Source organism: Micromys minutus, assembly GCF_963924665.1.
Source record: "Micromys minutus genome assembly, chromosome: 12".
NCBI classification, from domain to species: domain Eukaryota; kingdom Metazoa; phylum Chordata; class Mammalia; order Rodentia; family Muridae; genus Micromys; species Micromys minutus.
The window spans coordinates 50214440-50230971 of record NC_137981.1 but is presented as its reverse complement, the minus strand read 5'-3'; the positions used below and the strand labels follow the sequence as shown (position 1 = coordinate 50230971).

Below are 16532 nucleotides of genomic sequence, written 5' to 3'. Positions count from 1 at the left end.
ATCTCAAAAGGAAGCCTAGATTACTCTTAAAAGGATGTCTTTTAAGATTACTCCTGTGTGTGAGACCCTCAGAGGCTAGAGGCATCAGATCCCCTGGAGCTGGAGTCACAGGCAGTTGAAAACTTCCTTACATTGGTGCTAGGAACCAAACTGAGATCCTCTACAAGAATAGTGTGTTAAGCCACCTCTCCAAGTAGCTCTAGGATGCTCCACTGGAACCCTGCTGAGGACCTGCTTCTCAAACCTCTTGATTGCCAGACCCCCTGGATACTCTAGACTCAGAATACCCATTCCCATATCATTTAAAAACAAAAAACAAAACAAACAAAGTTGGGAGTTTAGCATCATAGTACACACCTGTAACTCCAGCATCCAGGAGGCTGAGACAAAAGGATTACTATCCGGTTCAAAGCCATCCTGGGTATGTATACAAGCATGACCCTTTCTCAAAAAATCCAACCCACCAGCCAAACATAAAGGGCAGCAGTAATAAGGACTGAGCCCAAGGGCTTACCCATGCCAAATAAGTGCTTCATTTTGTTTTGTTTTTTGAGTTTCTCTGTGTAGCCCTGGTAATCTGTAGATGAGGCTGTCCTGGAACCCAGAGAGTCCCCCTGCTTCTCTGCCTCCTGAATGCTGGGATTAAAGGTGTGTGCCACCACTTCCTAGCTGAATAAGGGTTTTTATCCATAAAGGATACCTTCAGATCTCCTCTCCAAAATCTATGGGTAAGTTTTCGTTAGTCCCAATTGTTGTGACTGACGCGGTCACATAGCACACAACCTACAAGATGAGGCTACCACACTGCCTGGTGACTCTAGGAGACTCTGAGGTTGGAAGGCTCAGCTGTAGGGGAAGTTCTGGAATTGAGACAATGTTGCTCAGCCAAGAGTCAGTTCTGGGCTGGTGCTGAGGAGTATCAAAGTTGCCACGTCCGGACTCCCGCCTCTCTCTCCTCCAGTGCTGGAAAAGGAGCTGGGTTTGTCGGCCTTAAGGGGCAGAAAAGCTCTGGGAAAAAGAAAAGTAGGCTTGAGGACAGTCAGCGTGTCCACACAATCACAATGTTTATTGCTGTGCTGTTGTGAAGACACCATGCAAAGGCCAAAGTGCATTGAGTATTGCCCAGACCCCCGAACCTGTAGACCCACTCCACCAAGATCTGCTCCTGTCTCACACCAGCACCCATGTACACTCACAGCTCACACACACCTCTCTCTCTCTCAAACACACACACACACACACACACACACACACACACACACACTCACACACACAGGAGTGCATGATGTTCTTTGGAGCAGCACAGAAGTCCTCCCCCGCTGGGAGGAATGCGGGAGAGGTAGAGGTCATGGAGTTTCCTCCTCTTTCATGTCACCTCCTGGCAACCTGTGCCCAGCCTCAAGAGGCAGCATGGGCAGGAAAAGGAAGCAAAAGGGGCTCTGGCCTGCTCCTCCTTGCCCAGGAGCAAAGCCAACAACTGCAGGCCTGTTGTGAGGTAATGCCTGGCGCCGCCCGAGTGTTCTTGCAGGTTGAGACAGATTTGGGCCGGGTGGGGTAGCAGCCCCAGCCATGAAGGACACAGGAGGAACAATACCAGAGCTATCTACTTGTGTCTCAGCCTATCCTCACTAGGCTTCAGGGGTCTGGAGTTGGGGTGCCCTATCCCATCTGTCCCTTGAGTTCCTGTGCTCCTCAGAATCGCATTCCACTAGGATCCTGGGGGTTGGGCAAGATTCAGAGAGCAAGGCCAACCATCCTTGGTCAATGACCTCTCTGCCCAGGTGTTTCCGACTTGCTGAGACGGGTTCAGAAGGCGCCAGAGAGGAACCAGCTGGAGCTGGAGCCTGGCACCCAGCTCCCAGCTCCAAGACTCTCGCCTGCCCTGGCTGCAGCTGTGCCAAGGCTCTTGTTAGCAGCTGCCCCCGCCTGGGCGCAGAGCATACTTTGGGCATCTGCCATGAGGCAGTTGGGAATTTTGCAACAGTCTCCAGGAGGGTAGAGCAGGAAGAGGGGGCTTCCCCTCAGTCCCCTTCTCTGTCTCCTTCACTACTGTTCACGAAGCCAAGTCTCAGAAGCTTCCACAATACCTAATGTAACAGACAGGAGGGTTCTTGGCCCCCTATCTCTCCGGACTGGATTTTTTAGCCAGCCTCAAAGGCAACAGTTCATTTCCCTTGCCCTGGAGTTGTCTCACGTTATGGCCCTGGTCACAATGTAGCAGAGATAGTCACGCAACACATGCAGGGCAGCATCCAGGTGCTCACTGGCCATCCTCCACTTCTCTCAGAAGGCTCCAAGAACACCGTAGAAGCCAGCACTTCCTGAAACCTCAGCTCATGTCAACAGGTGAGGTCTGTGGCTCAAGTTCCCAGCATGGAGGACCGGGTGGCAGCACGGCCAGGCAGGAGACTGCCCACGGGCAGAAGTATAGGCAGGAGTCTTCCCCCACCCATCATGCTCCGGGCTCAGACTTGCCCTTCTGGAGAGAAGTTCAGGTAAGGACCATGTGGGGGAAACTTGACGAACGCAATGGCAGCCAGCTCCTTGCAGAATTCCTCAAGTACTACTACGCCCTGGAGTAGGGTCTGATGGTCCAGACTGTGGAGAGACAGTGGCAGGTAGGGGACGATGGCATGGCTGGGTGCCAACAGGTGTGAAGACAACATGAGAGTCCATGCCCACAAGGCTTGGCCCAGGACAGACTTCTCACTGTTGCCTTTCCAACCCTGGGCACCCACTTCCCTGGGCTACTTACTGCTCTCCGGGAATCTGGCCCATCAGTTGCTTGCGCACCAGGAGCAGTTTGCCTGAAAACTGGGGTACCCTCTGAATTCTTTGCATTAAGTCACCGATCACCTAGAGCCCAGAAAAAACTCAAATGAGAACTGACCATGTCCCACCGGTTCCCCCGGCTCTACCATCCCATGGGAGGCAGGAGGACAGGACTGGAAAACCTGTGTTTTTCCTGATACGGGTAAGGGTGCTCATTCCAGTCCCGCCCCTTGCCTCGCTCTGTCCCTTCCTGTCACACCCTCATCCTTACCCTGACAAGCACAGAGAACAGGCTCCTACAGCCAGGGGCCAGGCTGATGTAGGGATCCAGGAGGTACTCATGGATATGGGGGTGGGGGAACAGGGCGAGCCGGGACAAGACTGAGGTCACTTGTAGGTTCAGGCTGTACGGCTGGAGGGAACAAGATGGACAACGCTGAGGGCTGGCAACCGGTGCTGAGCATGTTTGCACTCCCCAAGCAAGGCGCCTGGCTGGTGTGAATGTGTGCGGGGGTGGGAGGCTCACGTGATGTGTCTATGTCATGGATTCCCTGGGGCTGAGGGCCAGAGCATGTTAGGGCGTGTGGAGAAGAGGCGAGACAGGGCTTCCCGCCTGGGGAAAGGTAAAGGGGTTGTGGAGCTGAGGAACCAAAGAGGGGTCCACCCTGGTCTCCAGCCTCTACAAGGCCCAGCCTGGAGCTTTCCTAGACATGGTCTTTATGGCTACCTGATCCAAGATCCGGGAGATCCGATCAAAGAGCACTTGGAGAAAACGACCCTCAAAGAAAGGCCTTTCAGGCTCGTGAGAGTCCAAGGGTGCTGGGCCCAGGGGCCAACCCCAGTGGGCCACACGGGAGCTGCATTCCTGGAACTGAAACAGAGGAGAGGAAGAGTTGAGGGAATAGGCCCAGTGTGGGGCTGAGGCTGTATCAGGGGGATTAAAGACCCCAGAGGAGGAGGAGCTGCAGGACCGTCACTCACCAGGCCGTAGGCATCGTGCACATACGTGTCATATCCATTCTCTTCCAGGAAGGCTGATGTCTTGGCTTCCTCAGGGACCAGGCAAAGGAAGCTAAGAGACAGGGGCCTAGGTGTGGAGGCGCCTCCCCAGGTTTCCCCCATTCTCTGCTATACACAGGGTCCCAAAGAAAGAATATAATCCAGGTGACTCCGGTTGCCTAACCTTCTTCCCACCTGTTAACAATCTCCGTCACTGCTGTTTTGCCATCCGAACTGGTGGCAGGAGCTGGGGGCGGCTTTGTGGAGGGCTGAAGGCCAGAATCAAGGAAGCCATCGGTGAAGTAGGGGTCTTCCTCCAGATCCCTGCCCCGATGAACAGATGGATGAGTGGGTGTGCATGCGTGTGCCCTGCCTCCCTCTCTGCTTCACTTACAGGGTATCCTCATAGCTCTCTGGCTCTGGTGAGCCCCGGGCCACATACAGGCGGCCCTCAAGGTTTTGCAGGACCAGACTTCGGATGGCTCGCTCATGGGGCTTCTGCAGTAGCTCCTCAAATAGCCTCAGCGTGGCAATGCTGATCTAGAATGAGAGAGGGGACAGCAAGGGACTGCCTGTCATTGTCCTAGCTTCTCCTCTCCCCTCTACCCCCCACGCCCCTCTCTCTTAAGACAGGGTTTCTTTGTGTAGCCCTGGCTGTCCTGGAACTTGCTCTGATTAAAGGCCTGTGCCACTACTGCCTGGCCCCTCTTGGCTTCTTAACACCTGAGAATCAATGCCTGTTAAACCCCTCTAATGTGGGGTCACCTCCTTTGTTGGTTAGGGGATAAAGAAGGTGTTCCATTTCTCATTTGATGTGCCATCTCAGGTAAACACATTGGCTTCTCTGTGTCTCAGTTTCTGAATTAGAAAAAAAAAAAAAAGGGGGGACTACTTCATAGACAGCTCAAGTCTCCAAAAGCTGAATGAACAGAAAAGCAGTCTGCAAAATACACAGAAAACCGTGACCAAGACAAACATGGCTGTCAATTATATACTGTCACTACTTTGGCTTGAGGCCTGAGGCTGAGCTACCTGGGCCAGAAGCAAAGAACTTCCTGGAAGTCCTGTGGGAAGACTGAGGTGAAGGCTTGCTTACCTCGTCAGAGAGATGGTCACAGTGCATGATGAGGTGTGTGCTCAGAGTATGGGGGCTGTCCTCTGTGGCTGCAGGCTGCTGGTCAGTGCCTAAGAGGAAGGTCATGGCTTCCTGTAGCAGAACAGGGGAGCGCAGCTGACGAAGCAAGGCTGTCAGCAGGGCAGTGGAGGTCAGGATGCTCTGCTCAGACCTGTGGGGACAGGGGCAGAGCACAGGACAGTCACTGGGAGCGTAGAACCTTTCCATTTTCCTTCCATTGTTCCTAACCTCGCCATCCCTCGTGAGGTCCTATAGTCAGGGGTAGGGAGGCTCCAGCCCATGACACCTAGGGCCATGCGTGTTAGACCTGGCAAGTATCAATAGGAGGTCACTGGCCTTTGTTCTGGCAAGAAGCCTGGTAGGGTTGGTCAGACAGACAAGAGCCATAGACAAGAGACTGAACAGACACTTACACATGCAGGAGCTGGGGCTGCAGGGTCTCTACAAACAGCTTCTCAGCTACAGCCTTTGCCAAGGCATCTGCAACCACCTAGGAGCCAGAGAGCATGTCTCCTGCATTCAAACCCTATCACACTCATCCCTAAAAAATCATGTGCCCTCACACAGCCCCCAAATATGCCAGAGAGGCCTGGTTAGCCAGGGCCAAGCTGGCATCTGACCCCCACATCACCACGTGTCAGCTCTACTCCGACACTGCCATGAGACCCTCCCGGAGCAAGGAAGAACCCTGGTCACAGCTGCCCTACTCACCGTGTGAGCCTCTGTGATAAGATGGTCGCAGTAATCAAACCAGCCCAGGAAGGCAGCCAGAGCCTCCTTGCCAGGGAAAGCAGTCTCATCAGATGGGGCACTTGGTAACCTAAGAGAAAGGGAAGCAAGAGTCTGGAGGATGGGTAAAAGCTTCGGGGTCTTTCTGAAGGATAGTGAGAGGTGGTCTCCACCCCATCTACAGCGTCTGTTGCTGTGGTTAGATTGTAGAAGTGAGGCTTCTGGAAGGCTGGGAAGGGCCCTTGGGACTAGCTCTCCCCCCAGGAAGAAGGTAGCTAGACTAGCAGCCCCTGAAGGTATTTCCCAGTCTCCCTAGGCTAGGAACCCACCTCCAGCTGATGCCCTCTAAAGTGGCAATGTCTGCTGGGTCGAGGCAGGCTGGCATGGACCAGTACAGTTGGCAGAGGTGCTCAGCAATCGCCGTACAGCAGGAGGTGCTTTGTGTCAAGTAGGTGGCAGCTGCTGGGGAGGCCACGCTTACCAGCAGCAATATGTTCTCCTGTGCCTTCAGGGCCAGCCGACTCTTCTAGGGGATGGGAAGACAAAGTCTGGGACAACAGTTCTCTCTCCCCCTCCCACCCGCCCTCCCAGCTCTGTGGTCAGACCTTGCTCTTGCACAGCCCAAGCAGGGAGGTGATAAGATTGCTCTCCCCAGGCCCATTTTCTGGCCCCTCAGTCTCAGCAGGCAGGTGGATGCTCAAGGCTGGGACAGCACAGTGCTCCTTATCCAGTCCAGGATCCCTGTTGGAAGCATCGCTTTGGGGACAGTCCTTGTCCCTATAGCCAGCTATGTCTTTAGGCGGAGCTGTAGCCTCTCTGGCTGTCTTCTTCTTACCTATAATCTTTTTACCCTGAAAGAAGGTGGGGTGAAGCTAAGGTTAGAAAGGAGATCACTCCATCTCACAAGGTGCTTCCTTGTGAGTGCAGGGTTAAGAGTCAGGGGTGGTGGAGCACTCCTGTAATCTTGGAAGGCAGAGGGAGGAGGATCACAAGTTCAAGTCCAGCCTGGGCTATACAGTTTCACTGTGTGTCTTGCCAGGCATCATAATGCATACTGTACACGTGAGAGGCTGAGGCAGGAGGATTGTAAGATTGAGGCAAACCTGGGATACATGTGTGTGTGTGTGTGTGTGTGTGTGTGTAGATAGATAGATAGACAGACGGACAGACAGAAAGCACCTGCCTCCAACAGCCAAAATAAGAGCCAAAACAGATGGCTCACCAAGTAAAAGCATTTGCTACAGGAGACTTAGAGACCTGAGTATAATCCCCAAAACCCATGTAAAGGTGGAAGGAGAAAACTGACTCTACAGAGCTGTATTCTGACCTAAACACGCTCATACACACTCACACATACACACTCACATTCACACACACACACACACTCGTTCACACACATACTCATATACACATGTCCACTCACCCTCATACAAGACAGGGGCTGGAAACATGGCTCAGTTGGTATGGTACTTGCCTAGAACACATGAACACATGCCTAGGTTCAATCTTCACCCCATAAACTGGAGATAGTGTTACACACCTCCAACTCAACACTAGTGAGAAGAGTTAGAGGGATCAGACGTTCAAGGTCATCCTTGACACTACACAGTGAGTTTGAAACCAGCCTGAACTATATGAGACTCCTTCTCTTTCACCCCACAAAAATCCAAAATGCAGTAAAAAATGCAGAGTGGGAAAACAAATAAACAAGACCATCCCAGAGGGTACCAACCTCTGCTTCCTCAGAAGGTAAGAGAGCCTGCCTCTGGGGTTCTGCACCACACACTTCCCCACACAAGCACTTACTTCCAGAATATAGGCCAGCAGCTCTGGATCCTGCTGTATCTTAGAGCAGAGAACACTGGTGAACTGAACTTCTTCCTTTTCTGTGAGGGATCCAGGGACTGTCCCTCCAAGTCGGAGGAGCTTCTGCAAGAAGAATCGAACCGACACTCAGAGGGATGGCGTGCTGGAAAGGGAAGCCCTCTGCCCGACAAACGCCCTCTGTCTCCTTGGTCCTCACCTGCACAGGTCTGTGGACACTCAGGTAGTGCAGGAGTGGGTGCTGCACCTGGGCCAGAACCTTGCTGAAGAACTGGAATACCTGCTGTCGCATGCCTGGGGGGTACTGAGACAGAGCATCCTGTCAGAGGTCTGAAACACTCCTCTGCAGACAGCCCCCGGGCTCGGAGCCTTCTTCCCTTCTTGCCCCAATCCCCTTTCCTGAATTTGCTCCTTTCTTGACTGGGTTGTTATTGAACACAGTAATCCATCCATATCTACTGGCTTTGTATCTGTGGCTTTAATCAGCCTCAAAGTACAACTATTCAGAAACATGTACAGACCTTTTTCTTATTACCTAATTACTGTAGCCCCATGAGCTTCACAGTACTTATATTTACTAATTATAAGCAACCTAGAGATGACTTAAAGGTACAGGAGAATGCGTGTAGACTATAAGTACACACACACACACACACACACACACACACACACACACACACACACGCCACATTGCACACGAGGAGGTCAAGGGACAACTTGTGGTTCTCTCCTACCATATGGATCCCAGGACCCAAATTCAGATCATCAGGCTTGGTGGCAGGCAGCTTTCTCACTGAGCCATCTTGCTGACCCTCAGATCTCATTTTACAGACTATGGATCTGAGGGAAGGGGCAACAGGGTCCTGGGACCAATCCCTGAGATAACAAGGGCCTAGTGTGTGTTGACTACCCCGGCCCTCAATCTCAGCACCTAGCACCTCCAATAGAGCCCAGCAAACGGCAGGTCCCCCTTGGCTGAGTGATGGGGTGAGTTAACTCCACTAGTCACAGTATTTGTTCCATTAGACAGAGGAGTGCAGGCAGGAAAGCGTGGGATAGTGGTTTGACTGGGGTAGAAGTTTCCAGATGCCCCAGGAGCTTTGCCCACCTCTGCTTTGCCCAGAGTGCACAGGGTCTCCAGGATCTTGTGCTGCAGCAAGTATTCCAGACAGGGTCCAGCCTCACCAGAGGATGCCTGTTGCTTCTCCTCATACACCAGGATGTCCAACATCTGCTTCAGTCGCCAGGGGATATCTGTTCGCTTGGCTGGGGTGTTTTCATCTAATTGAGGTTAAAGACATAAGGGTAGGTGGCAGGAAGAGCACCAGACCTTCTCATGACAAGCCCAGAAGAAGTCACGCCTGAGATGGGCCGAGCGCCACCAGGAAATGGAAGATTACAGCTGATGCTTGTATATTTAAAAAGACAAAGTGGCAGGGGATAAGGCCCAGGACCTGGGCTGCTCCAGTGTGTCAGCAAGTGTACAGCAACATCCCCTATGAAAGCGAGGACAGGAACCCCTTGTGAGCCCAAGGGAAGACACGGGTCCATAGAAGATGTTTTGAGAGTTGCCTCTCTATCTACTCCAGGCTTCAGTGGGCAGCTACATAGTCTGTCTGGTGATTGCCCAGGCTGTATTTTAGCAGCTTCCTTCCTAGCATCTCCTAGGACCTGGTCTTGCCCCTTTTTCTTTGTGGGAAGTCACGGGAAAGCACAGACAATCTGTTAGTCAGGAGGGTTTTGTACCTAGTTAGAGAAAGGTTCCCAGCTGGCCCTGGAGCACCCCCTAGCTTTCCTTTAAGGAATGGCTGTTAAGCAACGCAGCTTGCTTCACTCTCTCCCTGCAACTCTGGTCTAGAGACCACTCTGAAATTTAAAGGCCTAGATGTAGAGAAAGGCCCAGGTCAGGTGGAGCAGTCTTAAGACAGCCTTAGGGTGGACTTGGTAGCATAGACTGTAATCCTAGCTTCTCGGGAGGCTGGTGATGTAGGAATATTAAAAGTTCAAGGCCAGTCTAGACAACCTAAGTAAAATCTTGTTTCAAAATAAAAAGCAAATGGGGCCACAGGATGTAGTTCAGTGGGGCACGGAGATAGGGAGGGCTACTTTGGGTTCAAACAAGTTCCAAACACAGAGAGATAGCATATGACCTGGTATAAAAGAGGGGCTCCCAATTGGAAAGAAATTCTTCCCCCACCCCAAAACATCTGTCAGTATTGAGAGACATTTGTGGATGTCACAGCTAAGAGAGGCCATATTAGAATCAAGTGGGGAGAAGTCGGAACTGCTGCTCAACAGACAACACAGTTATTTACCCTTCAATACACACAGTCCTGTTGGTGTCTACATCCCAAGGTTCTCCCCAGAGTGCTCAAAGGCCATTTTAATTAATGGGCTGGCTCAAGCCAGAAAGAAAGCCTCTAGAAAAGTCTAGGCCCAAATACAGTTTAAAATCAGGGAGATGAACAGCTACTGATACAGGATCTGGTTACCAGGCAACCAAGCCTACTGACTATTAAGCACCCAATCAGATTCTTTGACCCTCTGGGATGTCAGCCAGGAGAGAAGGGACACAGGCATAGACCAAGGCTTAGCTCTCTTTCTTGTATTTTTTAAATTTATTTATTTATTGCATGTGAGTACACTGTAGCTGTCTTCAGACACACCAGAAGAGGGCATCAGATCCCATTACAGATGGTTGTGAGCCACCATGTGGTTGCTGGGAACTGAACTTGGGACCTCTGGAGGAGCAGTCAGTGTCCTTAACCACCGAGCCATCTCTCCAGCCCCTGCATTGTACTTCTTAAAGTAGCCATGGCAAAATAATTTATTACACATCTTTCTCCTTTTTCTGACTCTCAAAGACAAGGTCTTATGTATCCCAGGGTGACCTTGAACTTCTGATCCTCTTGCTCCCATTGCCTAAACCACGGTGGCCTGGTTTATGCAGTGAGGATTGAACCAGCAGGTCTCGGTATAGGCTAGGCAAGCACTGTTGCATTTCCTTTAATCAACAGTCCTAGTGACAAGGACTGAGGACCGCATCCAGTCGGAAACTAAAGCAAGCGGAGTCGGGCCCCTGAGGTCCCCAACCTCCTTGTTCTCACTTATCACTCACACTCTCCCAAAAAGGTCACAGTGGGGTCAACAATTTAACCATGAAGACCAGCAACAGCTATGGCTCTGAGTCTTACTCCAATCTGCCTGTATCCCTGGTTCAGGATAGAGATGTTCTGGTGTCCAGAGCCCTTCCCAAGATATCTATGCTCTTTGCCCTTTCTCCCCAGCTCCGTCCTCGGGTCCCAAGCTGGGGAGCAGCCGGCTTACCTGTGCTCTCGATATAGTAATGCGTGATGCCTTTCCAGTGCTCCACAAAGGCCTGCAGCAGGTCAATGCTGGGCTCCCGCTGCAGAGAGAACAGACACAGTGTTCATGGGAGTTTCCACCAAGGACCCACTAGCACCAGCACCCACAGGAACGGGCCCGTGTGCTGGCTCAGTGTCCTGAGTTCTAGGTCCTAGAAAAAAGCATTTGGTTCCCAGCTTTTCAAAGAGAAGAGTAATTCATCTCTCCAGGACACAGCAGTATAGTCTCCCCAGAGGATGTCTCCCACATGTCCCTACCCCATAGGCTCTGTCCCCAGGGAGTAAGCATGTTGAAGGAGGAACAGAAGCAAACATTTCTGCACAGTTCAAAATCCATGCATGCTGCATTCTTTTGGGGAGGGGGAGTTGAGGGGCTTGCAGAGAGCAGAGTCTGAAGCCTCTGGGTTAACAGCAGGTGGGCAAGAGTTAGGGGTGTAGAACTGGACCTGGGACAAAAGACTGCAGCTCTCTATAAGTAAGGCCTTCCTTTTATAGGGTGTAGAAATGTAAACTGAGTAGAGCCTGCCATGTCTCTGAACATAGGCTTTCCTGGACTCCAGCAGAGAGGAATCCAAATGTGTTTTCCATGTGTATCATTCTCCTGATCCTTCTCAGGTGCCCCTACATAGATGGCAGTCCCTCTGTTTTGGCATTTCTGAATTAGCAGAGGGATTCCTTCTCGGAAAGGACTGACACCCAGCTAGCTCACTCCTGTTACTTTATTTGAACATACAAGGGTAACTGAGGTGAGGAAAGGTTCCAGCTACAAAGTTATCTTGCCCTTTGCTGCTCCCACACAAATCCTTTTGTCCACAGCTAGCCATAATCAAAAGGAAGAACTCCAGGTTTGCCAGAAGTACCTTAGGACCAAGGATGGTGGAGCTGCAAGCTTTCATGTAGCACCAAGTGCAGATTTTCTAAAGAGACATTTCAAGATTCAGTCTCATAACAATTTCTAAGCTTCTACTAATTGACCCAAACATAGCAAAGGCTTCCTTGAAACATTTTACTCAAAGGCGGACACAAAGTCTTTATGATACATTTCACTTAGAGCCAGACATAAAGGCCTTACTATACCTATCTCTACACTCCATCCTCACCCTCTAGCTGGAGCTGGACTTGAACCGTGGGTGATTGACTGGCCTGAGAAAAACAAAACAAAACAATAATAACAACAAAAACCAAAATGAACAGAAAACCTTTCCCTGCACAATAAATGTTTCTAGGCAAAGATGCAGAAAACAACCGACCGTGGTTTTCCCAGCTCTGACTGACACATCCACAATGTACCCCTCCACCTAAGGTTCGGGAAACATCGAAGAAGGGGCGGGGGTAGGAAGTGCGGAGGACTGGACCGTCTGCTGCAGGACAGTGTCTTCCATGTGACAGGGAAGCTGCACCCATGAAATCTCAACAATACGGTCACCTAATCAAGATAATATGAGCTGGCATGCCAGCCTGGATGGGGGAAAGTTCACAAGGCCCCACCTTTAGATGAAGAGCTGCAGACAGCTCATAGCTGTGGGGAGATGGAGAATGTCTTCCCCAGGGACTAACACCCTGACAGATTATCCTATGCCAAATGATCGGCCTCTACACATGTGTGCATATGAGCAATCTAGATGGACTCAGGTGTGTGTGTGTGTGCATGTACAAGAGTTTGTGTAACAACAATTAAAAAAGAGGTCATTAGGGCTGGAGAGACGGCTCAGTGGTTAAGAGCACCAGCTGCTCTTCTAGAGGTCCTGAGTTCAATTCCCAGCAACCACATGGTGGCTCACGACCATCTGTAATGGGATCTGATGCCCTCGTCTGGTGTGTTTGAAGATAGGTACATTGTACTCATAAGAATAAAATAAATAGATCTTTAAAAAGAAAAAAGAAGAGGTCATTAATGTAAGAGGGGCTGAGGACATGTGAAAGTTTATAGGGGGAAAGTAAGGATCAAAATGATCTAAATACAGTACTCATATAAGAATCTGGAAAAAAAATTTTTAAAGAAAAACTAATTGTTACCAGGACAGAAATGCATCAACAGTCCCTACCATAGGTGTTGATTTCCTCTAGGTCTTTGCTCAGGCAACAGTGTCCTGGGGTCCATCATTTCTTTATTTTCTCTTATCTGGGTCCTGAGATTCCTCAGTGAGGTCAGTGAAGGGTTGGGCAGCTCCACAAAAGCCTTGGCCTTGACTCCTGCCTGCATACACATCCTCCTAGCTCAGCCCTTTATGGTACCACAGAGCAGGGCATCTTCTAGATTCAGTCATTTGGTGCACATCTTGTGCAGGCTGCTGTGCTATATGCAACAAGCAATCTAATGGTAACTAAACCTCCAGTAAATGTGCCAGCACCAAGAAAAGAATATAGGATTGCATTCCAAACTAGTCATCTCTAAGGAAGAAGCAGCTGTGGAAAGGGACCACTTAAAGCAAGTCACTTCTAGAGGCGGGAGCGATGGCTCAGTAAAGAGCATTTGCTGCTCTTCAAGAGGACAGGAGCTGGCTTCCCAGTACCCATGTGAGATGCTTCACAATTGTCTGTAACTCCAGTTCCTTGGGTCCAACCCCCTCTTGTAGCTTCCACGGGCACCTGCACATATGTAGCATAGACTTGCATATATACAAAGTAAAAATAAAGTAAGTCTTAAGAAAAGAGGAGCCACTAATAAATCCCTTTCAAGATCCTGCCAAAGAACAAAAGCTCCAACTGGATCAAATTTCAGCGGGGCAAGGGAGACAGTCCCCATGAAAGATCTGGGCAGAGGGCATTAGGGTAAAGGGTGGAAGAAGGAACATGTAGGTCTCCAAGGCCAAGTCAAGAAGCTTCTTTTTTTTTTTTTTTTTTTTTTTTTTTTTAAGGCATCAAGGTCAGTACCAACTTCAGAGGAATGTTTTAGAAAGATCTGTCTGGTAGTGTCATGCAGAAGAGGAGACAAGAGGAAGATGTTCGGCTAGCCATAGCAACAGGGGAAAGGAACAACTAAGTCAGAGACTTTGAAACTCTCCCCACCCTCCTTGCAAGCAGTAGGCTTTTCTTTAAAAATTTGTGGTCATCACACCTTTAATCCTAGTTGTCAGAAGGCAGAGGCAGGAAGATCTCTATGGGTTCAAGGCTATTCTGGTCTACAAAACAAATTCCAGGCTATCAAGAACTACAAAGAGGGACCCTGTCTCAAAACTAAAAAGATTGGATGTAGGGCCAGTGACTTCCAGAAAGATATTATCCACAGTCCTCCAAGACTCTTCATCCCAGGCTGGTAAGATGGCCTTGCTGAGTTTTCCAGGACCTCTGACCTTCACATGCATGCTGTGGCACTCCCCCACACACATACACAACTAAACAACTGTAATTAGATACCTCATCCAAAAGGAGTGTTCCGACTCATCATATTCATAAGCCACCACTGTTCTGGTTCTGATAGACTGCTAGTTTCCCAGGGGCCAAGGCTTTGGGTTTTTTGAGACAGGGTTTCTCTGTGTAGCCCTTGCTGTCCTGGAACTCCATCTATAGACCAGGATGGCCTTGAACTCTGAGATCTACCTTCTGGGTGCTGAGACTTAAAGTGTATGCTGCCACGGCCAGTTTAGGGCTGGTTGTTTTGTTTGTTTATTTGTTTGTTTGTTTTTAATCTGGCAACCCCAGAGAGCTTTTTCCAATTCTCAGAAATCTCCTGAAGCATTCCTGCCATTCTTTCTTGTCCCAAAAAGTCTTTGGATCCTCAGCCAGCACCCCAGTGACCTCACAGCTTCTGTGATAGGGTCTTTTCTAGCCTCAGATTTCATCTGTAAATTCCAATCAAACCTTGTGTCAGACTCCATTGAAAAGACTATTCATAGAGACACGGGGAAGAGGGGACAGCTGAGGGCAGGACAGAGCTCTCCACCTGAATCTACTACTAGATACCAGACCAAAAAAGCCACCAAACAAGTTCCTCTGAAACAGCAATATTTTTAGAAGGAGCCACAGGATCCCTACTGTTTGGTTTGGGAGGGGCAGAGATGGCAGTAAGTGTTCATACCCTACCTCATGTTCCAATCTGAGGGAAGACCCTACACCCGACAGTGGATGGAGCTGAAAAGAGGGATTCCTTTCTGCGTAAGGATCAAGGAATCGTAGGGCGGTGCACACTTCTAACCCTCCTTGAAAATTGAGCTGTGTCCACAAAGATGAATTAGTATATCAGATCACTTTCTAAGATGACACTTGTTTTTATTTAGGACAGAAAAAAGAAAAGGTGAAAACGTCATTTTGGATACTCCCTCTTAGGGTGCCCTAGACTCTGTTCCTCACAGCAGAGCAGGATGGTGGGGGAGGGGAGGTTGCAAAAGTGCCTCCGTCTCCTTTACTAGTTTTCCTAAGACGGAGCCAGTTCATGATGACAATAGAGGCCAGGCACTTAGGAGGCAGAGGCAGATGGATCTCTGAGTTCAAGGCCAGCCTGGTCTACAGAGTGAGTTAGAGAACAGCAAGGGCTATATAGAGGAACTCTGTCTCAAACAAACAAACAAACAAACAAAATAATGTATGTTCCGACTGGGGAGAAGTGTAGGGGAAAACAGTGGAGTCAAACCTAAGATTGTGTCCCCGGAGACAATTTGATAGACTAAACACATCAGTTAGAGGGTGTTCTTATACAATGAGGAAAAAAAATAATTAACTTTCCAAATAGGTTCTCGAAAGGCTGCTGAATGAAGTGACCCACTCACGGTGAGCGGCCAGGGACATGCAATCCCAGAGAAACACACACACAACACTAAACCACTCCTCCATGCAAGCCCCTCAGGCAGGCTGACGTCCCTAACTCAAGGTCAGTCCAACTCAGCGGCCAGAGATAAGCCTGCAGGCAGAGGGCAGCTTCCGGGTTCTCACGACCACCCACTCCTGCAATGCTCTCCACCACCTTCCTGGGGACTTATGCCACTCAGGCCACAACTCCCAGGCCAAGAAGGAACTCAGTGCGGGAACTCCTGCTCCCTGGAGTTGTCTAGCAGCTAAGAGAGGAAGGGGGAGGCTGTTGTCAATCCCAGGTGAGGAGGAACGTCAGGAACGACAACGGAAGACAGACGGGCTGAGGAGGAGGTGTGGGGGCAGATCTGGGAGAAAGGGCTGGTGACCAGGGAACGTTTGGGGAGAGAAGAGTTAGAGAGCTAGCGGAAGCTCTCGGGCGCAGGGAACGTTACAAGAAGCCGTGCGGAGAGAGCAGGATCGATCAGGATCGATCAGGGAGCCGGGGAGCAGATCAGGGGAGTGGGACACAGGAAGCACAACAGGAAGCAGTGCGGAGGCCGGATCAAGGGATCCAGACTCGGGATCAAGGGAGCGTGGCTCAGGGTCACGGGAGTCGGGCTTAGGATCAGGAAGGCGAGGCGCAAGATCGACGGAGCCAGTCGGTCTGGAGAGAACCCCGGAGCTAGGCGCTCCTGGCGGCCTCGACGAGCGAGGGACGGTACCGGGAGACGAGGCCCGGAAGCAGCGTCAGGGCCAGGGGAGGGGCCCTGCCCAAGGGGCTCATACCCGCCCCCCCCCGGTCCGCGCCCGCCCCTCCGGTCCGACCAGGGCCCGGCCTCACCGCCCCCACGGCCTCCTGCAGCAGTGCCCCGAGCCGGCTCAGCATGATGGCGGCCCGCCCCGGCTTGCGGCCCGGCTCCCGGTGGCGGCGCGGCGGTGGCGGAGGAGGCGGCCCAACGGGCGGGAGGCGGGACCCGGCC

General features: G+C 50.9%; 1 protein-coding gene across 3 annotated transcripts; it reads right to left on the bottom strand.

Moving 5' to 3' along the window:
• Positions 1–1057: 1057 nt before the first annotated feature.
• Positions 1058–16491, bottom strand: FHIP2B (FHF complex subunit HOOK interacting protein 2B). 3 transcript variants are annotated; one of them, XM_080926178.1, is made up of 17 exons: positions 16394–16491; positions 10787–10865; positions 8568–8740; positions 7659–7763; positions 7442–7564; positions 6241–6486; positions 5965–6161; positions 5618–5726; positions 5320–5396; positions 4868–5057; positions 4166–4311; positions 3967–4095; positions 3754–3844; positions 3500–3643; positions 3044–3184; positions 2756–2856; positions 1058–2598 (listed from the first exon to the last, which is right to left on the bottom strand). In XM_080926178.1, exons 1-17 carry the CDS (start codon positions 16436–16438, stop codon positions 2466–2468), a joined length of 2229 nt encoding a protein of 742 aa, XP_080782304.1. In that variant the 5' UTR covers positions 16439–16491; the 3' UTR covers positions 1058–2465. The 3 variants fall into 3 exon arrangements, with proteins under 3 accessions (XP_080782304.1, XP_080782305.1, XP_080782306.1); XM_080926179.1 differs by lacking the exon at positions 16394–16491 and adding an exon at positions 12870–13033; XM_080926180.1 differs by lacking the exons at positions 8568–8740; positions 10787–10865; positions 16394–16491 and adding an exon at positions 8194–8295.
• Positions 16492–16532: the final 41 nt, after the last annotated feature.

Excerpts from the sequence above, each read along its gene's own strand:
- FHIP2B (XM_080926178.1), bottom strand. The coding sequence starts at position 16,438 with ATGCTGAGCCGGCTCGGGGCACTGCTGCAGGAGGCCGTGGGGGCG. Across the intron at positions 5,058-5,319 it reads CAGCCCCAGCTCCTGCATGT|GTCTGAGCAGAGCATCCTGA; the intron begins GTAAGTGTCTGT and ends CTGTCCCCACAG. Across the intron at positions 3,644-3,753 it reads TGCACGATGCCTACGGCCTG|TTCCAGGAATGCAGCTCCCG; the intron begins GTGAGTGACGGT and ends CCTCTGTTTCAG.